The sequence below is a fragment of the Leptodactylus fuscus genome, chromosome 2 (genome assembly GCF_031893055.1).
Source record: "Leptodactylus fuscus isolate aLepFus1 chromosome 2, aLepFus1.hap2, whole genome shotgun sequence".
Lineage (NCBI taxonomy): Eukaryota > Metazoa > Chordata > Amphibia > Anura > Leptodactylidae > Leptodactylus > Leptodactylus fuscus.
Window position 1 is genome coordinate 75,184,494 of NC_134266.1, and position 25,014 is coordinate 75,209,507.

The following is a 25,014-nucleotide window of genomic DNA, read 5'->3' on the forward strand; positions in this document are numbered from 1 at the left end:
ACATACACTAAACAAGAATGGTCTCCATATTTGTCACTCCAGCACACCCTAATAGAACTATTCAGTTTTTGAGCTTTGGCCCAGAAGAAAGTTTAAAATTCTTTATGAGGATGCTTTCTGAACCTTTGCCAGTCTGCAACACGACTTCTGAATTCTCTATACTAGTCACTGTGTTATCTGCAATCATGGATTGTAATGGTGGGCAATATTCTAAAAACAAGTAGCGTAGTGTGCACGGGGTCTTAGACTGTATGAATAAATCTGCCTGACTCTTAGAGCACAGAGTGAAGTTTCATAGTTTGCATCGCTCACAAGTTAGTGGTCAGAAAATTGGGCAAACCTGTATGTTTTTCACACAGGAACCAAGTAAACGAGAAACCTATTGATGAAGCAACACAGACCATGTACAAAAAAGTTATATTTCGACAGTACCTTGACAGCACTTTTTCAAAACCTGATGTAGAGGGTGAATATGAAGAACATCTTGGATTACTTGGACCTGTTATTAGAGCTGAAGTTGAGGATGTTATCCAAGTAAGAGACCAATTCCACATTTATGTAATAAAAGTTGTAGAGTATTTGTTACATCAGTCCTAGTCATCTCTAGTACTAGAGTCTTTAGAAGTGGTTGTAAAACCGCACAATTCTGAACATGTAGCTTTATTTGAAGTAGTTTCATATAAGATCTTTGTATCTTTGTATAAGTTATAAATTCAAGAACTGTATCAAAACTGCTTTTATTTGTCTTGGCAGGGGTGCCACAGGGAGTTTTTTTTCCAGTGGTGCCCCGAGTTTGAAATGGTTGGAAAACACTGGTGTAGAATATGGGAGACTATAGAGTAGCTAGTCTCTGCCTAGTCTCTACCCAGCTGAGCTCTGGAGATTGTAATACATAGTGCCATTCCTCATGTACAGTACTCATGTGACAACTCTACAAAAGTCACCTGAAACAACAGATACCCTTTAAACTCTTACTATATTAGACTTGATCTTATTGTAATGCTTTACACTGTCATGTGTTCTGTATGTGTTGTGTCTGTAGGTGACTTTTAAAAATTTAGCATCGAGGCCGTACTCCATTCACGCACATGGTGTGTCATATGAAAAGTCATCAGAGGGCTACGGGTATGACGATGAAACGCCAGACTGGCTGAAGAAAGACGATGTTGTGCAGCCTCAGGAGTCCTATGTCTATGTGTGGTATGCCACAAAGCAGTCAGCACCCGAGTCAGATGGTTCTGCATGCAAAACATGGGCCTACCACTCAGGTGTTGACCTGGTAAGGAAAATCTATGACCAATGTGTAAAATATAGCTAGTACTCTTAGATCAACTAAGCTGAAAGTTCAGAACATGAAAAACTTTTGATTGTTTTTTGTCTCCAGTCTGTGCTGGATGTCTATGTCTAATGTATACAGGGATAATGTGCAAATCTGTGTCACAGTAGAGGAATTGTGCACACATTGATGTCATGGCAAGTAGATACCATAATACATATGGTAATGTCACAATGAACTCAGTAGAGGGAGCTTAGTAGCTCACAGCACATGAATTTATTATGCTAGGTTCACAATAACGCTAGCTCTCCGTCTCTAGAGAGACCAGCGCACCCCATTGACAATTAAGGGATCTGTCGGGTTTGCATTTTCTTTTTTTTTATTATTATGTAGATTGTGAGCCCCATATAGAGCTCACAATGTACATTTTTCCCCTATCAGTATGTCTTTTTTTGGAATATGGGATGGAAATCAATGCAAACACGGGGAGAACATACAAACTCCTTGCAGATGTTTTTTTTTGCCCTTGGCAGGATTTGAACACCAGGACTCCAGCACTGCAAGGCTGCAGTGCTAACCACTGAGCCACCGTGTGGCCCCGGGTTTGCATAATTTTGAAACTGAAAGTAGCAGAGAAAAAGGTCCTTGAAGCAGGGCTTTTTTTCTCCAACGATTTTTGGCAGAATCTACAATGGAGTCTCTAACAAAGAGACTCCATTGTGGATTCTGCCAAAAATCGTTGAAGAACCTAGGGACATACTAAAAAGAATGAAGAAAAAGAATAAAGAAAAAGAATGAACATTATTACCAATGGGGAATGTAAAATAAAGATTTAGTGAGCTTTCTAGGTTTAAAAGAACTGGAATGAACAGGATATATATGTAGTCTCTACTGGAATGAACATATATTCCATAGAAACAGATGTATAATACTTTTCCTGTGCTAGATACACCAGGAATGAACAGTATATCTCTGTAGTGTATAGTGGAATGAACATATATTCCATAGAAACAGATGTATAACAATTTTCCTGTGCTAGATACACCAGGAATGAACAGTATATCTCTGTAGTGTATAGTGGAATGAACATATATTCCATAGAAACAGATGTATAACAATTTTCCTGTGCTAGATACACCAGGAATGAACAGGATATATCTGTAGTGTATAGTGGAATGAACATATATTCCATAGAAACAGATGTATAACACTTTTCCTGTGCTAGATACACCAGGAATGAACAGGATATATCTGTAGTGTATAGTGGAATGAACATATATTCCATAGAAACAGATGTATAATACTTTTCCTGTGCTAGATACACCAGGAATGAACAGGATATATCTGTAGTCTCTGCTGAAATGAACATATATTCCATAGAAACAGATGTATAACACTTTTCCTGTGCTAGATACACCAGGAATGAAAAGGATACATCTGTAGTGTATAGTGGAATGAACAAATATTCCATAGAAACAGACGTATAACACTTTTTCTGTGCTAGATACACCAGGAATGAACAGGATATATCTGTAGTCTATAGTGGAATGAACATATATTCCATAGAAACAGACGTATAACACTTTTCCAGTGCTAGATACACCAGGAATGAAAAGGATATATCTGTAGTGTATAGTGGAATGAACATATATTCCATAGAAACAGATGTATAATACTTTTCCTGTGCTAGATACACCAGGAATGAACAGGATATATCTGTAGCCTATAGTGGAATGAACATATATTCCATAGAAACAGATGTATAACACTTTTCCTGTGCTAGATACACTAGGAATGAACAGGATATATCTGTAGTGTATAGTGGAATGAACATATATTCCATAGAAACAGATGTATAACAATTTTCCTGTGCTAGATACACCAGGAATGAACAGGATATATCTGTAGTGTATAGTGGAATGAACATATATTCCACAGAAACAGATGTATAACACTTTTCCTGTGCTAGATACACCAGGAATGAACAGGATATATCTGTAGTCTCTGCTGGAATGAACATATATTCCATAGAAACAGATGTATAACACTTTTCCTGTGCTAGATACACCAGGAATGAAAAGGATATATCTGTAGTGTATAGTGGAATGAACATATATTCCATAGAAACAGATGTATAATACTTTTCCTGTGCTAGATACACCAGGAATGAACAGGATATATCTGTAGTCTCTGCTGAAATGAACATATATTCCATAGAAACAGATGTATAACACTTTTCCTGTGCTAGATACACCAGGAATGAAAAGGATATATCTGTAGTGTATAGTGGAATGAACAAATATTCCATAGAAACAGACGTATAACACTTTTCCTGTGCTAGATACACCAGGAATGAACAGGATATATCTGTAGTCTATAGTGGAATGAACATATATTCCATAGAAACAGATGTATAACACTTTTCCAGTGCTAGATACACCAGGAATGAACAGGATATATCTGTAGTCTCTGCTGGAATGAACATATATTCCATAGGAACAGATGTATAACACTTTTCCTGTGCTAGATACACCAGGAATGAACAGGTTATATCTGTAGTCTATAGTGTAATGAACACATATTCCATAGAAACAGATGTATAATACTTTTTCTGTGCTAGATACACCAGGAATGAACAGGATATATCTGTAGTCTATAGTGGAATGAACATATATTCCATAGAAACAGATGTATAATACTTTTCCTGTGCTAGATACAGCAGGAATGAACAGGATATATCTGTAGTGTATAGTGGAATGAGCATATATTCCATAGAAACATATGTATAATACTTTTCCTGTGCTAGATACACCAGGAATGAACAGGATATATCTGTAGTGTATAGTGGAATGAACATATATTCCACAGAAACAGATGTATAACACTTTTCCTGTGCTAGATACACCAGGAATGAACAGGATATATCTGTAGTCTATAGTGGAATGAACATATATTCCATAGAAACAGATGTATAACACTTTTCCTGTGCTAGATACAGCAGGAATGAACAGGATATATCTGTAGTGTATAGTGGAATGAGCATATATTCCATAGAAACAGATGTATAATACTTTTCCTGTGCTAGATACACCAGGAATGAACAGGATATATCTGTAGTGTATAGTGGAATGAACATATATTCCATAGAAACAGATGTGTAACACTTTTCCTGTGCTAGATACACCAGGAATGAACAGGATATATCTGTAGTGTATAGTGGAATGAACATATATTCCATAGAAACAGATGTATAATACTTTTCCTGTGCTAAATAGAGTAGGAATGAATAGGATATATCTGTAGCTTATAGTGGAATGAACATATATTCCATAGAAACAGATGTATAACACTTTTCCTGTGCTAGATACACTAGGAATGAACAGGATATATCTGTAGTGTATAGTGGAATGAACATATATTCCATAGAAACAGATGTATAATACTTTTCCTGTGCTAGATACACCAGGAATGAACAGGATATATCTGTAGTCTCTGCTGGAATGAACATATATTCCATGGAAACAGATGTATAACACTTTTCCTGTGCTAGATACACCAGGAATGAAAAGGATATATCTGTAGTGTATAGTGAAATGAACATATATTCCATAGAAACAGATGTATAACACTTTTTCTGTGCTAGATACACCAGGAATGAACAGGATATATCTGTAGTCTATAGTGGAATGAACATATATTCCATAGAAACAGACGTATAACACTTTTCCAGTGCTAGATACACCAGGAATGAACAGGATATATCTGTAGTCTATAATGGAATGAACATATATTCCATAGAAACAGATGTATAACACTTTTCCTGTGCTAGATACAGCAGGAATGAACAGGATATATCTGTAGTGTATAGTGGAATGAGCATATATTCCATAGACACAGATGTATAATACTTTTCCTGTGCTAGATACACCAGGAATGAACAGGATATATCTGTAGTGTATAGTGGAATGAACATATATTCCATAGAAACAGATGTGTAACACTTTTCCTGTGCTAGATACACCAGGAATGAACAGGATATATCTGTAGTGTATAGTGGAATGAACATATATTCCATAGAAACAGATGTATAATACTTTTCCTGTGCTAAACAGAGTAGGAATGAATAGGATATATCTGTAGCCTATAGTGGAATGAACATATATTCCATAGAAACAGATGTATAACAGTTTTCCTGTGCTAGATACACCAGGAATGAACAGGACATATCTGTAGTGTATAGTGGAATGAACAAATATTCCATAGAAACAGATGTATAACACATTTCCTGTGCTAGATACACCAGGAATGAACAGGATATATCTGTAGTCTATAGTGGAATGAACATATATTCCATAGAAACAGATGTATAACACTTTTCCTGCGCTAGATACACCAGGAATGAACAGGATAGATCTGTAGTGTATAGTGGAATGAAAATATATTTCATAGAAACAGATGTATAACACTTTTCCTGTGCTAGATACACCAGGAATGAACAGGATATATCTGTAGTCACTGCTTGAATGAACATATATTCCATAGAAACAGATGTATAACAGTTTTCCTGTGCTAGATACACTACCAATGAAAAGGATATATCTGTAGTGTATAGTGGAATGAACATATATTCCATAGAAACAGATGTATAATACTTTTCCTGCACTAGATACACCAGGAATGAACAGGATATATCTGTAGTGTATAGTGGAATGAACATGTATTCCATAGAAACAGATGTATAATACTTTTCCTGCACTAGATACACCAGGAATGAACAGGATATATCTGTAGTCTCTGCTTGAATGAACATATATTCCATAGAAACAGATGTATAACACTTTTCCTGTGCTAGATACACCAGGAATGAAAAGGATATATCTGTAGTGTATAGTGGAATGAACATATATTCCATAGAAACAGATGTATAATACTTTTCCTGTACTAGATACACCAGGAATGAACAGGATATATCTGTAGTGTATAGTGGAATGAACATGTATTCCATAGAAACAGATGTATAATACTTTTCCTGCACTAGATACACCAGGAATGAACAGGATATATCTGTAGTCTCTGCTGAAATGAACATATATTCCATAGAAACAGATGTATAACACTTTTCCTGTGCTAGATACACCAGGAAAGAAAAGGATATATCTGTAGTCTATAGTGGAATGAATATATATTCCAAAGAAACAGATGTATAACACTTTTTCTGTGCTAGATACACCAGAAATGAACAGGATATATCTGTAGTCTATAGTGGAATGAACATATATTCCATAGAAACAGATGTATAACACTTTTCCTGTGCTAGATACACCAGGAATGAACAGGATATATCAGTAGTCTATAGTGGAATGAACAAATATTCCATAGAAACAGACGTATAACACTTTTCCTGTGCTAGATACACCAGGAATGAACAGGATATATCTGTAGCCTATAGTGGAATGAACATATATTCCATAGAAACAGATGTATAACACTTTTCCTGTGCTAGATACACCAGGAATGAACAGGATATATCAGTAGTCTATAGTGGAATGAACAAATATTCCATAGAAACAGACGTATAACACTTTTCCTGTGCTAGATACACCAGGAATGAACAGGATATATCTGTATTCTATAGTGGAATGAACATATATTCCATAGAAACAGATGTATAACACTTTTCCTGTGCTAGATACACCAGGAATGAACAGGATATATCTGTAGTGTATAGTGGAATGAACATGTATTCCATAGAAACAGATGTATAATACTTTTCCTGCACTAGATACACCAGGAATGAACAGGATATATCTGTAGTCTCTGCTGAAATGAACATATATTCCATAGAAACAGATGTATAACACTTTTCCTGTGCTAGATACACCAGGAATGAAAAGGATATATCTGTAGTCTATAGTGGAATGAATATATATTCCAAAGAAACAGATGTATAACACTTTTTCTGTGCTAGATACACCAGAAATGAACAGGATATATCTGTAGTCTATAGTGGAATGAACATATATTCCATAGAAACAGATGTATAACACTTTTCCTGTGCTAGATACACCAGGAATGAACAGGATATATCAGTAGTCTATAGTGGAATGAACAAATATTCCATAGAAACAGACGTATAACACTTTTCCTGTGCTAGATACACCAGGAATGAACAGGATATATCTGTAGCCTATAGTGGAATGAACATATATTCCATAGAAACAGATGTATAACACTTTTCCTGTGCTAGATACACCAGGAATGAACAGGATATATCAGTAGTCTATAGTGGAATGAACAAATATTCCATAGAAACAGACGTATAACACTTTTCCTGTGCTAGATACACCAGGAATGAACAGGATATATCTGTATTCTATAGTGGAATGAACATATATTCCATAGAAACAGATGTATAACACTTTTCCTGTGCTAGATACACCAGGAATGAACAGGATATATCTGTAGTCTATAGTGGAATGAACATATATTCCATAGAAACTGATTTATATAATATTTTTCATGTGGTAAATAGACAAGGAATGAACAGGATATATCTGTAGTCTATAGTGGAATTAAATTATATTCCATGGAAACAGATGTATAATACTTCTTTTGTGCTAGATTCACCTGGAATGAACAGGATATATCGGTAGTCTATAGTGGAATGAGCGTATTTTCCATAGAAACAGATGTATAACACTTTTTCTGTGCTAGATACACCTGGAATGAACAGGATATATCTGTTGTCTATAGCGGAATGAGCGTATATTCCATAGAAACAGATGTATAATACTTTTTCTGTGCTAAATAGAGTAGGAATGAATAGGATATATCTGTATATATCTATAGCCGCATGTGGCTATAGAGGATTTTTCCCCTATTTTCCAAATTATGGCATGATTTTTTGTTATTTATGTTTTTATATGGACGACCACAAATAATGATCATTATTTTTGGCTGTTTATAATAAGAGGACCGCCTTTCACTGAAACGTTCCCAAGTGAGAACATAATCTAAAGGGGAACTTAGGACTGGGCATGTCTTAAAACAGTTGTAGTGGTGTCCAACCTCTGCCAATGACTGCCTGAGTAGAACTGCTGTGTAACATGCCAGGTCCCAGACCAGGAAATGATGAAGACCACAGCGGCAGACTCTAGGAGTCAGTACTGGAAGTACGGTGGGGAGTGGATGTATTTGTTTTCACCTGGGGTCTACCTGGCCATATTAAAAAAAAAAATTCAGATATATCCTGTTCATTCCTGGAGTATCTAGCACAGAAAAAGTGTAATAAATCTATTTCTATGGAATATATTCTCATTCCACTATAGACTACAGATATATCCTGTTCATTCCTGGTGTATCTAGCACAGGAAAAGTGTTACACGTCTGTTTCTATGGAATATATGTTCATTCTACTATACACTACATATATATCCTGTTCATTCCTGGTGTATCTAGCACAGGAAAAGTGTTATACATCTCTTTCTATGGAATATATGTGCATTCCACTAGAGACTACAGATATATCCTGTTCATTCCTGGTGTATCTAGTGCAGGAAAAGTATTTAACATCTGTTTCTATGGAATATATGTTCAGTCCACTATACACTACAGATATATCCTGTTCATTCCTGGTGTATCTAGCACAGGAAAAGTGTTATACATCTGTTTCTATGGAATATATGTTCATTCCACTTTACACTACAGATATATCCTGTTCATTCCTGGTGTATCTAGCACAGGAAAAGTGTTATACATCTGTTTCTATGGAATATATGTTCATTCCACTTTACACTACAGATATATCCTGTTCATTCCTGGTGTATCTAACACAGGAAAAGTGTTATACATCTGTTTCTATGGAATATATGCTCATTCCACTATAGACTACAGATATATCCTGTTCATTCCTGGTGTATCTAGCACAGGAAAAGTGTTATACATCTCTTTCTATGGAATATATGTTCATTCCACTATACACTACAGATATATCCTGTTCATTTCTGGTGTATCTAGCACAGGAAAAGTGTTATACATCTCTTTCTATGGAATATATGTTCATTCCACTATACACTACAGATATATCCTGTTCATTCCTGGTGTATCTAGCACAGGAAAAGTGTTATACATCTGTTTCTATGGAATATATGTTCATTCCACTATACACTACAGATATATCCTGTTCATTCCTGGTGTATCTAGCACAGGAAAAGTGTTATACATCTCTTTCTATTGAATATATGTGCATTCCACTAGAGACTACAAATATATCCTGTTCATTCCTGGTGTATCTAGTGCAGGAAAAGTATTTTACATCTGTTTCTATGGAATATATGTTCAGTCCACTATACACTACATATATATCCTGTTCATTCCTGCTGTATCTAGCACAGGAAAAATGTTATACATCTGTTTCTATGGAGTATATGTGCATTCCACTAGAGACTACAGATATATCCTGTTCATTCCTGGTATATCTAGCACAGGAAAAGTATTATACATCTGTTTCTATGGAATATATGTTCATTCCACTATAGACTACATATATATCCTGTTCATTCCTGGTGTATCTAGCACAGGAAAAGTGTTATACATCTGTTTCTATGGAATATATGTTCATTCCACTATACACTACAGATATATCCTGTTCATTCCTGGTGTATCTAGCACAGGAAAAGTGTTATACATCTGTTTCTATGGAATATATGTTCATTCCACTTTACACTACAGATATATCCTGTTCATTCCTGGTGTATCTAACACAGGAAAAGTGTTATACATCTGTTTCTATGGAATATATGTTCATTCCACTATAGACTACAGATATATCCTGTTCATTCCTGGTGTATCTAGCACAGGAAAAGTGTTATACATCTCTTTCTATGGAATATATGTTCATTCCACTATACACTACAGATATATCCTGTTCATTCATGCTGTATCTAGCACGGGAAAAGTGTTATACATCTGTTTCTATGGAATATATGCTCATTCCACTATAGACTACAGATATATCCTGTTCATTCCTGGTGTATCTAGCACAGGAAAAGTGTTATACATCTCTTTCTATGGAATATATGTTCATTCCACTATACACTACATATATATCCTGTTCATTCCTGGTGTATCTAGCACAGGAAAAGTGTTATACATCTCTTTCTATGGAATATATGTGCATTCCACTAGAGACTACAGATATATCCTGTTCATTCCTGGTGTATCTAGTGCAGGAAAAGTATTTTACATCTGTTTCTATGGAATATATGTTCAGTCCACTATACACTACAGATATATCCTGTTCATTCCTGCTGTATCTAGCACAGGAAAAGTGTTATACATCTGTTTCTATGGAATATATGTGCATTCCACTAGAGACTACAGATATATCTTGTTCAATCCTGGTGTATCTAGTGCAGGAAAAGTATTTTACATCTGTTTCTATGGAATATATGTTCAGCCCACTATACACTACAGATATATCCTGTTCATTCCTGGTGTATCTAGCACAGGAAAAGTGTTATACATCTGTTTCTATGGAATATATGTTCATTCCACTTTACACTACAGATATATCCTGTTCATTCCTGGTGTATCTAACACAGGGAAAGTTTTATACATCTGTTTCTATGGAATATATGCTCATTCCACTATAGACTACAGATATATCTTGTTCATTCCTGGTGTATCTAGCACAGGAAAAGTGTTATACATCTGTTTCTATGGAATATATGTTCATTCCACTATACCCTACAGATATATCCTGTTCATTCCTGGTGTATCTAGCACAGGAAAAGTGTTATACATCTGTTTCTATGGAATATATGTTCATTCCACTTTACACTACAGATATATCCTGTTCATTCCTGGTGTATCTAACACAGGAAAAGTGTTATACATCTGTTTCTATGGAATATATGTTCATTCCACTATAGACTACAGATATATCCTGTTCATTCCTGCTGTATCTAGCACGGGAAAAGTGTTATACATCTGTTTCTATGGAATATATGTTCATTCCACTTTACACTACAGATATATCCTGTTCATTCCTGGTGTATCTAACACAGGAAAAGTGTTATACATCTGTTTCTATGGAATATATGTTCATTCCACTATAGACTACAGATATATCCTGTTCATTCCTGCTGTATCTAGCACGGGAAAAGTGTTATACATCTGTTTCTATGGAATATATGTTCATTCCACTATAGACTACAGATATATCCTGTTCATTCCTGCTGTATCTAGCACGGGAAAAGTGTTATACATCTGTTTCTATGGAATATATGCTCATTCCACTATAGACTACAGATATATCCTGTTCATTCCTGGTGTATCTAGCACAGGAAAAGTGTTATACATCTCTTTCTATGGAATATATGTTCATTCCACTATACACTACAGATATATCCTGTTCATTCCTGGTGTATCTAGCACAGGAAAAGTGTTATACATCTCTTTCTATGGAATATATGTTCATTCCACTATACACTACATATATATCCTGTTCATTCCTGGTGTATCTAGCACAGGAAAAGTGTTATACATCTCTTTCTATGGAATATATGTGCATTCCACTAGAGACTACAGATATATCCTGTTCATTCCTGGTGTATCTAGTGCAGGAAAAGTATTTTACATCTGTTTCTATGGAATATATGTTCAGTCCACTATACACTACTGATATATCCTGTTCATTCCTGCTGTATCTAGCACAGGAAAAGTGTTATACATCTGTTTCTATGGAATATATGTGCATTCCACTAGAGACTACAGATATATCCTGTTCAATCCTGGTGTATCTAGTGCAGGAAAAGTATTTTACATCTGTTTCTATGGAATATATGTTCAGTCCACTATACACTACAGATATATCCTGTTCATTCCTGGTGTATCTAGCACAGGAAAAGTGTTATACATCTGTTTCTATGGAATATATGTTCATTCCACTTTACACTACAGATATATCCTGTTCATTCCTGGTGTATCTAACACAGGGAAAGTTTTATACATCTGTTTCTATGGAATATATGCTCATTCCACTATAGACTACAGATATATCCTGTTCATTCCTGGTGTATCTAGCACAGGAAAAGTGTTATACATCTCTTTCTATGGAATATATGTTCATTCCACTATACACTACAGATATATCCTGTTCATTCCTGGTGTATCTAGCACAGGAAAATTGTTATACATCTCTTTCTATGGAATATATGTTCATTCCACTATACACTACAGATATATCCTGTTCATTCCTGGTGTATCTAGCACAGGAAAAGTGTTATACATCTGTTTCTATGGAATATATGTGCATTCCACTAGAGACTACAGATATATCCTGTTCATTCCTGGTGTATCTAGTGCAGGAAAAGTATTTTATATCTGTTTCTATGGAATATATGTTCAGTCCACTATACACTACAGATATATCCTGTTCATTCCTGGTGTATCTAGCACAGGAAAAGTGTTATACATCTGTTTCTATGGAATATATGTTCATTCCACTATACACTACAGATATATCCTGTTCATTCCTGGTGTATCTAGCACAGGAAAAGTGTTATACATCTGTTTCTATGGAATATATGTTCATTCCACTATACACTACAGATATATCCTGATCATTCCTGGTGTATCTAGCACAGGAAAAGTGTTATACATCTGTTTCTATGGAATATATGTTCATTCCACTTTACACTACAGATATATCCTGTTCATTCCTGGTGTATCTAGCACAGGAAAAGTGTTATACATCTGTTTCTATGGAATATATGTTCATTCCACTAGAGACTACAGACATATCCTGTTCATTCCAGTTCTTTTAAACCTAGAAAGCTCAGAAAATCTTTATTTTACATCTTTCCCCCATTTGTAATAATGTTCATTCTTTTTCTTTATTCTTTTTCTTCATTCTTTTTAGTATGTCCCAAGAACCTAGCCTTACTGCATTCAATAGAAACTGTTAGAATCTGTATGCAATGAGGTCCTAGTGGAGGCTACAAGCAATTCAGAATTTTTTCATATGAATAGGGTTTAAAAAGGGGATTTGGAGTGCTGTAAAATGCAGCTCCAACACCATGTACTAGGAATATTGCCTTTGTTAGCTGAGATCATTAAAGCGGGCAATTTACAGAATTAAAGACATCGCAATAATTCTGAAAAATGTAAGATATTTCTAAATGGCATCTCACCATCATTAGACAGTACAATGTATATATCTGTCTGCTGTTTCTATAATAGGAGAAAGACATTCATTCTGGCCTTATTGGACCCCTGATCATCTGCAGACCTGGAACTCTCGATAAGCAAACCAACCGCCCCCTGGATGCGCGGGAATTTGTGCTGCTATTCATGACGTTCGAAGAGGAAAAAAGCTGGCACTTTAATAAAAACAAAAAGTGTACAGATGTAGCAGAAAAATCATCAAATGGAATGACTTGCCATACCTTTCATGGTGAGATGAATCAGGGCATGAACAATGACATATGAAAATAGAGAATATACTGTACTATATATTGTGTAGTTTTAGGTGCAGCCAGTCTTTTTATGACGTGGAACTTCTGCCTAGTTTACTGTAAAAGCCGCAGTCTCTAGACTCACAGTAGATATCTGAAATAAAGTAAGCAATGTATAGACTCTATTAACCCTTTTCCTGCCAAGGACATATCTTATACATCCTCCTGGACAGTGGTACAGATGCATAATTTAAACATTTTGGCCTGTTGCATGGGAAGGGTGAAATGTCAGTCTAGACTGTGTCTCTATAGCAGTAGTGCAGTCTTGAAGAGTTAGTGCGCGACAGCTTGGTGTAACCTGGTTAATGTTGTACTATGTTGTTCTTATGTATTTGCACTATGCTAATTGTGTTTAATTGGTGCAGGTCATGGCACAGTGTTCTAGTACTCTCTGCGTCCTGTATTAAGTGATGACTCCTTAGAAGTGGAGCTCAGTTGCACTTGTGTATTGCACAGCGGGAGAAGTAGTTTGGGATAGCTCAGAATATTACTTGTTTGAGAGTGCAATGGACAGCTTAAAAGGGAAAGCTTTCTCGTTGCCACAAGAACATCATCTGGTTCTATAGACATTCTAGGGTTACAGGACAAATTCTCTTGTGATAGGCAGTACGTCTGTAGAGCAGAAGTCTGCTGTTTGTCACAACCTGTGACCAGGGGTGAACCTAGCCTGAGGCGGACGACAGAAAGCCGCCCCCTCCAATCCCAAACCTCAATAGTCAAGGAGGTATGAGATATGAAAATCCCTGGCTGTTTATAACCTAGTCTCTAATGTCCTATTATAGGAAGCTGAGAGTCTCAAGTCTATAGACTACAATAGAGGGCTAAGGGCAACTCATGTTGGCAGCAGTCTAGGGCAAAGTTTATGGCCTGTCCAGGGCTATGTTGGAGATTGTGAAGGGCTACTCAACTTTTAGGCCACCAACATACTATAAAATCTGCCTCCCTGTTGTCTCATACGTGACATAAATACATTATGTGTTGATCACGTCACAAATAAAGGGTTTGTCCAGAATATTGGTTTGTCCAGGTCACGGAAGTGGTGTGACATGGCTGAAAAGAGTTAGTGACTCCTCATACAGGTGCAGGGTCTACTTCAAATACTTCCATTGTGCGCTTCTCGCGCCATTCTCCCAGAGCAGCCGATGCAAACGCTGTCCAGGATGACTTTATATTATGTCAAGTATAATATTATGGTTTTCTACATTTCATCTTTCTAATTTGTCAATTCATTTCCAGCCATAAATGGAATTACATACAATCTTCAAGGTTTCAATATGTATCAAAATGAACTTGTGAGATGGCACATGCTGAACATGGGGGGACCAAAAGATATTCATGTGGTTAACTTCCATGGACAAACCATGAAAGAGAGAATCCAGACTGAATATACACATCCTGCCTACACCCTAATGCCTGGTAAGTAAATTGCATATTGCTTTCTTTCTATCACTTGTCTTTAGTTAGCCAGTATCCTCTTGTCTATACTCTAGCCTTAGGTTTTATTATGGTTGTCTTTCTATACACCATCATAAAAACTTATAATCAATACCATTCTCCCCTTAAAGGGGTATTCCCATAACTCTTGTTCTGCAGCCTGCAGGGCTCTGTGCTCTCTTCACTTCCTGGATTTCTCGGCACATTGGTGGGCGGGGTTTCACTTGCTCTGCTATCTGCTATGTTTGCAGTCAGTAATGAGGGATTGGTTGTAAATGCATTACCACAGTATAAAGCTGATGTGGAAACTGATGTAGCAGAGCTGGATTTGAGTCAGCTTGCATTACATACAGAGGTAACGGACTACTTATCTCAGCCCTTGTCAGCCAAATTCAATTAAACCGGCTGATAGGTGGAAAAGCTGAAGATAGACAGCAGAGTAATCCCGGAGCTCTCACCTCCCCCCTCCCCTATCTGAGGAGCTCTGTTGCTTGTCAACCCCTCCCTCCCCCACTTAGAGCAGGCAGCTACATCACTTGGGAAATGAGCAGTTAAGCCCAGTGGCCATAGAAACACAGTGTCAACAATGAAGTGAATAAATTAAGATAGCGGTCAAACAAAGCAGTTTTGATAAAGCAATGTATCTAGGAAAAGTCTTAAATCCACATAAACTAGCAGTATAGATAGGATGCTTTTCATGGGACAACCCCTTTAAGTACCCTATTAATGTCCACCCTAACTTCGTAACAGATCATTATAGGGGGCAGAGCTGCCATTTTCAGACAGCAGTGGCGCTATATGAATACTGGTGCATCATGTGGGTCGTGTGATAGTCTCTCGTTTCCTGTGTCGCACACCACACGTTCATCGTCTGGGCACATACTCTGCTGTCAGGTCTTATCACACTCAGACATATGTATCAGGCAATGTGGCTGAATAGAAATCAGCCTGAACAGCATATCTTCTGCTTTCCTTCACACAGTATGTAATAAAACTGACTGTCTGCCACCACCTCAAGGGAATCAGTGCAATTAGATTTATTCAGATACTACTGAACTCAGTATGCAGTAAGCTCCCTCTAGTGGTAACTGAAGGAAACTACAGTGAAGCACAAGACACATTTCAGTTCCCTCTCTCACTATAAGGGCCCATTCACATGACTGAGTGTACATCTGAGGTTGGGGCCAAGTTTATCATAGAATGCAGTTAGATGACATTTGAGTGCATTCCGTTATGGATTCACGTCTATGGGGCTTACAGATCTGTTTTGTTCCAATAACACAGATGATTATAGAGCAGGTTGTATTCTGTTCCGTGTTATTACAACAGAATGGATCTGGAAGCCCTATAGATGGGAATTTATCATGGAATGCACTCGGATGTCACTTGGAGTTTCATCCAACTGTATTCCTTGATAAACTTGGCCCCCAACTCATATGTATATTTGGTCATGTGCACGAACACTCATAATTCCCAGTGCAAATTTCTTCTTGCACCCGCTAGCTGAGGCCCATTTAGAAGTTTTAGCGACATCTCTGAGTTTCTTAAGTGACCCATCAATAAGTATATCCAACAGCTTACATATAGCAGCTCAGCCCTATGCATGGCCATATACTTCTATAGTGGCAGACTTAGATACAGCAGCTTAGCTCTGTGTATGGCAGTATCCTACTAATATTATAAATGTGAAAGTTTGTGTGTTTGGATGTTTGGATGTTTGTGAGTTTGGATGTTTGTTCCTCAATCACGCTAAAACGCCTGGACGGATTTACGTGCAATTTTCCACAAACATAGTTTTCCCTCAGGATTGAGTCACAGGCTACTTTTGGTGCCACTAAACAACATGGCTTCCTAGCAGGAGACTCACAAAAGCAGGACCTCTAGCCCCAGCTATAGACTCACACACACTGCCTGCCATTTCCTGCCTCAACCTGCCTGCACACTCCTTACTGTCACCTCAGGAGTAGCCCTCACTCTACTCACTCACATTTACATATAGCTTTCCACTATATAACACATCACATTGTAATTACATGTATCTCCTATCACTGCTATATACAGTACCTGATACATATATACTCCTGTACACAGGCTGTATATACTATATAATTACATGCATCTCCTATCACTGCTATATACAGTGCCTGATACATATATACTCCTGTACACAGGCTGTATATACTATATAATTACATGCATCTCCTATCACTGCTATATACAGTGCCTGATACATATATACCCCTGTACACAGACTGTATATACTATATAATTACATGTATTACCTATCACTGCTATATACAGTACCTGATACATATATACCCCTGTACTCAGGCTGTATATACTATATAATTACATGTATTACCTATCACTGCTATATACAGTGCCTGATGCATATATACTCCTGTACACAGGCTGTATATACTATATATTACATGTATCTCCTATCACTGCTATATACAGTGCCTGATGCATATATACTCCTGTACACAGGCTGTATATACTATATAATTACATGTATCTCCTATCACTGCTATATACAGTACCTGATACATATATACCCCTGTACACAGACTGTATATACTATATAATTACATGTATCTCCTATCACTGCTATATACAGTGCCTGATACATATATACTCCTGTACACAGGCTGTATATACTATATATTACATGTATTACCTATCACTGCTATATACCGTGCCTGATACATATATACTCCTGTACACAGGCTGTATATACTATATAATTACATGTATCTCCTATCACTGCTATATACAGTGCCTGATACATATATACTCCTGTACACAGGCTGTATATACTATATATTACATGTATTACCTATCACTGCTATATACAGTACCTGATACATATATACTCCTGTACACAAACTGTATATACTATATATTACATGTATCTCCTATCACTGCTATATACAGTACCTGATACATATATACTCCTGTACACAGGCTGTATATACTATATAATTACATGCATCTCTTATCACTGCTATATACAGTGCCTGATACATATATACTCCTGTACACAGACTGTATATACTATATATTACATGTATCTCCTATCACTGCTATATACAGTACCTGATACATATATACTCCTGTACACAGGCTGTATAACACATCACATTGTCTGTATCACAACATACACAATATAACACATCAAATCACATTTGCTAGCCCACCAAACTTTTTAAAGCACTTTTAGTTTCACACGTCTGTGTCCGCCCAATACTCAACTCACCGCAGACGAAGTCGCGGGTAAAAGCTAGTACATCTATAATGGTAGGCTTAGCTACAGCAGCTCAGCCCTGTCTATAGTAGTATACCTATATGACAGGCTTAGATACAGCAGCCCAGTCCTGTGTATGAGATGTGGCCAAGAATGGTGCTGCAGCTCTCTATTTCAGTGGAAATGCTGCTTAATCTGCTGATCAGAAGGATGTTACACTGGGTTCACACCAGCGTTCGGTGTCTGTACTCAGGTTTACGTCGTCTGCATGCAGATGACGGAAACCTGTCAGACCGGGTCCAGCCGTGAGCGCCAGTGAGCGTTTTATGCTCTCCGTGGCGAAACCGTTTTTTCTAAACCGGACACAAAGTCCTGCAATTGCAAGTCCTGCAATTTTCAGACCCATTCAAATGAATGGGTTTGAAAATGGAGACCGGGCGCAGATGTGAACAAGCCCTTAGACAGGCTGTTAAAATCAGACTGGTGGGGGTCCCTCTCCTAAGTATAGGTCATCAATGTTAAAATCCCAGAAAACCCTTTAATAGAACTGCTGTTTTCTGCTATGCCTCTGTAACCGTTCTTTATGGTGTTCCAAGTTATTTTTCTACCAATGATACCATCCTGCTTTTCTATCTCATCAGTAGATCTTCCTCAACTTCCTTAATTCCAGCCTTATGGAGCCTTCACATGGAGTTTACGCTCCATTCATTCTGAACGTAAACTCGTTCAGAATGAGCGGCGTTAAAACAGATCCCATTGATTTCTATGGGTGCCGGTATACGCACGCTACCCATTGAAATCAATGGGTGGCGTTTTTACCTATTGCTTTCAATGTGATAGGCATGTTTTACGTTCAGAATGAACGGAGCGTTTACTCCGTGTGAAGGCTCCCTTAGACTAAGGTCCCACGATACGGAAACGCAGTGTTTTTTGTTGCAGTTTTTTTGCTGTGTTTTTTTTCACCCGAAGTCAGGAGTGGATTTAACAGAAGGAAAATGTTTAAGAGCTTTCTTTATACTTTCTATTCCATTTCAAGCCACTCCTGAATTTGGCTCAAAAAACTGCAGCAAAATTTGGGGTTTGTCCACCTTGTCCACAATGTGGGAGTTTAGCCTTAAAGGGGTTATCCAGCTTTGTAATTACAGCCAGTAATAACTGATCTGTGGGGGCCCTGGTTGACAGACTATTACAGATCTAATATTGATGGTCTATCCTAAGGAAAGTTAGATAACCCCTTTAATATACTGTATAATATTAAAGCTTAGCCATGTATATAGTTTTATAACTTATATCAATGTGTAAATGTTCCTTGAAATCTCAAGTGTTCAACTATTATTTTGTGTTCTCTAAGGTACATTTGCTACAGTGGAAATGAACCCAGCAAGGGCCGGTGTCTGGCTGCTCGATACCGAAGTTGCAGAATATCAGCAAGCTGGAATGCAAACACTGTTCAATGTTGCAGAAGAAGGTACATTAAAAATAAAAAGTAATACTTAGGAGACGGGGTCCATCAGAGCAAGAATCCTGAATAAAATCTTTCTATGTTGTTGGGGAGACTCTAGGATAAAATTAAAAAACTTACAGTGCAAATGTGCATCTTTTCTTCTTCCTTTAGGTTAAAGAGGACCTTTCATCAGATTGGGCACAGCAGTTCTATATACTGCTGGAAAGCTGACAGTGCGCTGAATTCAGCACACTGTCGGCTTTCCCGATCTCTGCCCGGTGTAAAGCGCTATCGGTCCCGTTACCGTAGGGCTTTACAGTCAGAAGGGCGTTTCTGACACTTAGCCAGGGACGCCCTTCTGCCCAGCAGCGCCTATCGCGCTGTACTGTGGAGCGGGGAGGAACTCCCCCCTCCCTCTTCTGATAATACTCGTCTATGGACGAGCTGTGTGAGCAGAGGGAGGGGGCATTCCTCCCCGCTCACACTGTACAGCGCGATAGGCGCTGCTGGGCAGAAGGGCGTCCCTGGCTAAGTGTCAGAAACGCCCTTCTGACTGTAAAGCGCTACGGTACCGGGACCGATAGCGCTTTACCCAGGGCACAGATCGGGAAAGCCGATAGTGTGCTGAATTCAGCGCACTGTCAGCTTTCCAGCAGTATATAGAACTGCCTGTGCCCAATCTGATGAAAGGTTCTCTTTAAGGCCCCACTTTACAGAAACGCAACTTTTTTTTTGCAGATTTTGCTGCAGTTTTTTTGAGCCAAAGTCAGGATTGGATTTAGTAGAAGGTAGAAGTATAAGAACTTCCTATATTTTTCATATTCCTTTTGTAGCCATTCTTGGTTCTGGCTCAAAAAACAACAAAATCTGCAACCAAAAAAGCTGCGTTTCCGCAACGTGGAGCTTCAGCCTTACTCTTTATTTCATTGGCTTTCAATGTTGAAATATAGTAAATAATACTTGTATAGGGTTTGCATATATTTTATTAAGCATGTATTTATTAGAGTCAACGCCCTACTTTCTTATAAAGAGGAGTGTCCTAAAATAATCATTCATTAATCATAATCAAGGTGAAATATTCATAATCAAGGTGAAATATTCAATTAATTGTGAATCAGATTTTTGCAAATATTTATTAAGATGGCGGCCAGAGAAGCCTTGTCACTTCACTAGCGAGACTGCAGGAAATAAGTATTACCACCAAAACCAAAGGAATATTAGCCGGAAGTATATTAAAATGCGTTATTTATGTCTGATCATGTTCAGAAGAGAAAATACGTAAAACTGAAGAGTCATTCCAGGTGATACAAAGTCCAAATGTTTGTGAAACCTGTCGCTATCAATGCCTGAGATTTTGGAGTTTGGCTCAGTGAATGTCATGTTCAAAGAATGCTTGAACCATAACATGAGGCCAAATAGCACAAGTACTATACAAATACAGGAGCATATCTAAAATGGTTCAACAAATAACCCAAGGGAGTTAGGGGAGACAACAGAGAAAGGCTGGAAGGGTAAGTATTCGAGACCTCACAGGATACAGGTGTCCCAATGAGACCAGATGACATCAAAAGCCTCCACTGTATGGTTAAGAGAGGCAGTGAAGGATTCCAGACTGTGGACGTCCTTCAGGAGGCTCAGCTCAGATACCATGGGGGAAGGGAACCCTCTTCCAGTGAAAGGCAATAGATATTTTAGCAGCTGTGCATAAATAGAGAAATCGCTTGGAATTTATATTTTATATTATTTCTTTCATAGATCAATGGGAGTCCAAGTTAGCCAGACTTAACTATGAGGGTGCATACATTGCATGGAGTGCACATCTTGTTACCCAGATGTCTAGGGGGTAGATTAAGTAGATAGGTAAGAAGGTCCAAAGAGATTCCTTGTATAAAGAGGGCATCAGTCAGAGTTTTAACTTCAGTCCAGAAGGGGTGAATCAGGGAACAGTCCCAAAAATTATGACACAATGTGCCCATTGTGGCTAGGCATCACTAGCATGTAAGGGGAATATAAGGGTTAATGGTGTGGAGCAGAGGAGGAGTATGATACCAATGCATGAGTATTTTATATTGGGTTTCTCGAAATACAGACGATATTGATATCTAGTTCCTCAGCCCACCTAGCCATATATTTGTGAGCCAGGGGAGCTCGCCCTTCCGGAGAAGATAGAAGCCTATATCAGAGATTAAACCCTTCGTAGAGGTACCAGCTCGGAATAATCGTTCACAAGCAGTGGTGACCGAGACCTGTGTGGCTCCGTACACCAGCTTTAATAACTGCCCCGACAATTTCCAATTCCTCTAGGTCTTAATTTCATGCTTTCACATAACACAACAGTGTAATAGTAATGCAGGTTTACATATTAGTATAATTGTCACTGGTTATATTCTGTTTTGGAATTTTGGAATAGAAGTAATTTTGTTACTATGTTGTATTTCATTCCAGGATGTAATTTTCCGCTTGGCATGGCAAGCAGAACAATATCTGATGATCAGATTACAGCATCACATTATATAGGTAAGTAACATAGTTATGGCTTGAAAAATTCAGCCAGTGCTCCACAGTGTAACCCAAACCAGCTAAACAATCAATAGTGAAATACCGTGCTTAGGTTATAGCTGCATGTGAGACTTGCACCAAAGCTTCAAAAAAGCCATAAACCTGTTTGAGATTACAAAAACTTACATTCCAAAGGTTCACTAGCCTGACCGGATGTTTGCTTTGTGAACACTCAAACAATAAAGAGTATTAGGCCAGGGCCCCACGTGGCGTAAATGCCGCAGGAAAAAAAACGCAGTGTTTTACAGTGCCTGCAAAGTGGATGGGATTCCACACATTGTGGAAAAATACATGCAGCAGACACACTGTGATTTCCAAAACTGTAGTGGTTTTGGAGTTCGCAGCATGTCAGTTACACCTACAGAAATGTCGGTGGTTTCCCTATAAGTATAATGGAAGCAGAAAGTCCTCAGAGGAAACCTGTGAAAAGTGTCGCAGGAAAAACCATGATATGTTCCTGCCACTTTTTTTTCCCCCTAGTCCTTTTTTTGCTGCTCCCGCTGTGTAGGGCCTTAACCCCAAATAGTCTTCAGTTTACTAAGTACTGTAGAATATAAAACTTTAACTTTGCTGTGACCTTTTTGGTAGTAGTTATCTAGCATGTTAAAGGGGTTGTTAAAGGGGTTGGCCAGGGTCTTTATGGCCAGAGTACTTGGGGAAAATCTGGAGCTTTAAACTATGAATCCCATGATGAGTCAGAAAAAAGCGCGGAAGACAATGACAGTGCTGATGATGGCAACCGGATCAGATGCAGAGGTTGGTGGCAGTGGTGATAGCAATGATTACAGCCAATGCACAGTCTGAATATCCAAAAAGCCTGCCTGGGGCAGACCTAAGGGAGGCTCATACGGTAGGGGTGGTGGGAATGACACAAACATTTCCGCTATTTCTGGTGTTGGCGGCAGCAATTACATGCTTTCATCTCTCGTATGGGAATTTATTTCTAGATTGGCAAATGATAAATATACGGCAATGTGCAAAATCTGCAAACAAAATCGTAGCAGTGGCCCTGCAGGAACAAATGTAGGAACCACATCTCTACACAACACATGAAAAGGCATTAGCATTCTATTTGGCAGAATAGACTTGTAGGCAGGCCACATCTACACCTAGTACATGGTCACTGTTTTCTTCATCATCAAAAACTGTTTCTCCTACTCCTCCTCTTCCACATCATTGTCAGTCATCCATAGGGGAATGTGTGTCCAGGAAACAGCAATATGCGCCCAGTCATCTGGCTGTTCTGCTTCTGAACTTGCACCCAGCCAAGCTTAGTGGATTCCGCTGGATTTTGTCATTTGATGGCATACACTCAACCTCGATGGTGAATACCTAGCCTCCATTATTTCTCCAGGGAAGCTGTCGCTACTTTATATTGACATGTGTTGAAGAATGTCGGCCTTTACTTGGATACGTCAATCCATCGAAAGGTGCACGTCACTGTCAATACGTGGAGCAGTAATCATGGACGAGGACAATACATGACTTTCACAAGCTACTGGGTCAGTGTTTTGAGTGGCAGCAGCCACAATCCAGAAATGCTGCGGCTGTGAATGGCAGAAGGCAGTGAAAGATTACTGCATACAGCCAACCACAGGCAGAATTACTTAATGTTTTACTAGATCAGTCATTGGAGGCTCATGAGGGAAGTGTCACTATGATATAACTTCAGCTGCATTAGTTTTAGTGAGATAGAAATTGGATAGATAGGTTCTTAGAAGCACCAATAGTATCATACACTATGTTTTAAGCCAATTTGTGGTAATGAACTTTTTCGACCTGAAACGAATCTTGGGACCGAATCATCCAAACCTGAACTAAAATCTTAAGAGGTTCACCTATCTCTACATAGCACTTGCCTTGCAGCTCTAGGGTCTTGGGTTTAAACCCATCCAAGAGCAACATCTGCATGGAGTTTGTATGTTATCCCTGGGTTTGCTTGGGATTCCTCCCGCATGACAAAAATATACTGATAAGAATATTGGCTTCCTGTAAAACAACTGACCCTTGTGCGTGTTGGAATGGGTAGAACCCCCCTACTCTACAATGCCCCTTGCACTTTGAGTCCCTTTACTGTGAAAAACATGTTACAAATGTTTGTCACTGTCATTATTGTGTATAGGACAGGTGCCAGAAGTGCCTTTGTACAGTTGATCAGTGTGGGGGCTGCTTGTTACCCTTTCACCATTCAGGTATTTATGGCCTATTCTAAGGATGGGCCATAAAAGCCTGAATCCTGGAAAACCCCTTTAATGATGAAATCACTGGTGTAAAAAAAATGATGTAGGCTCTCTCTCTCTCTCTCTCTCTCTATATATATATGTAAATATTTATAAATACGTTTATATTTTTTATTATTTCTTTCATAGATCAATGGGAGCCCAAGTTGGCCAGACTTAACAATGTCGGTGCATACAATGCATGGAGCGCACATCTGAATAAATCCTCGCTACCATGGATTCAGGTATTGCTAATAGCTGAAATAGCTATTCTTTGTTTTTTCTGCAGTGTCTACTTCCTGTAACTAAATAGAATT

At 38.1% G+C, this 25,014-nt stretch overlaps 1 protein-coding gene across 1 annotated transcript in view; it reads left to right on the forward strand.

Moving 5' to 3' along the window:
* F5 (coagulation factor V) overlaps positions 1-25,014 on the forward strand; it is a 70,852-nt gene that overhangs the window by 31,774 nt on the left and 14,064 nt on the right. Inside the window, exons 15-21 of the mRNA XM_075263995.1 lie at positions 360-534; positions 1,043-1,279; positions 13,520-13,733; positions 15,031-15,210; positions 19,827-19,943; positions 22,365-22,436; positions 24,848-24,942. Of these exons, the coding sequence (XP_075120096.1) occupies positions 360-534; positions 1,043-1,279; positions 13,520-13,733; positions 15,031-15,210; positions 19,827-19,943; positions 22,365-22,436; positions 24,848-24,942 (1,090 nt within the window). The remainder of the gene's footprint in view (positions 1-359; positions 535-1,042; positions 1,280-13,519; positions 13,734-15,030; positions 15,211-19,826; positions 19,944-22,364; positions 22,437-24,847; positions 24,943-25,014) is intronic.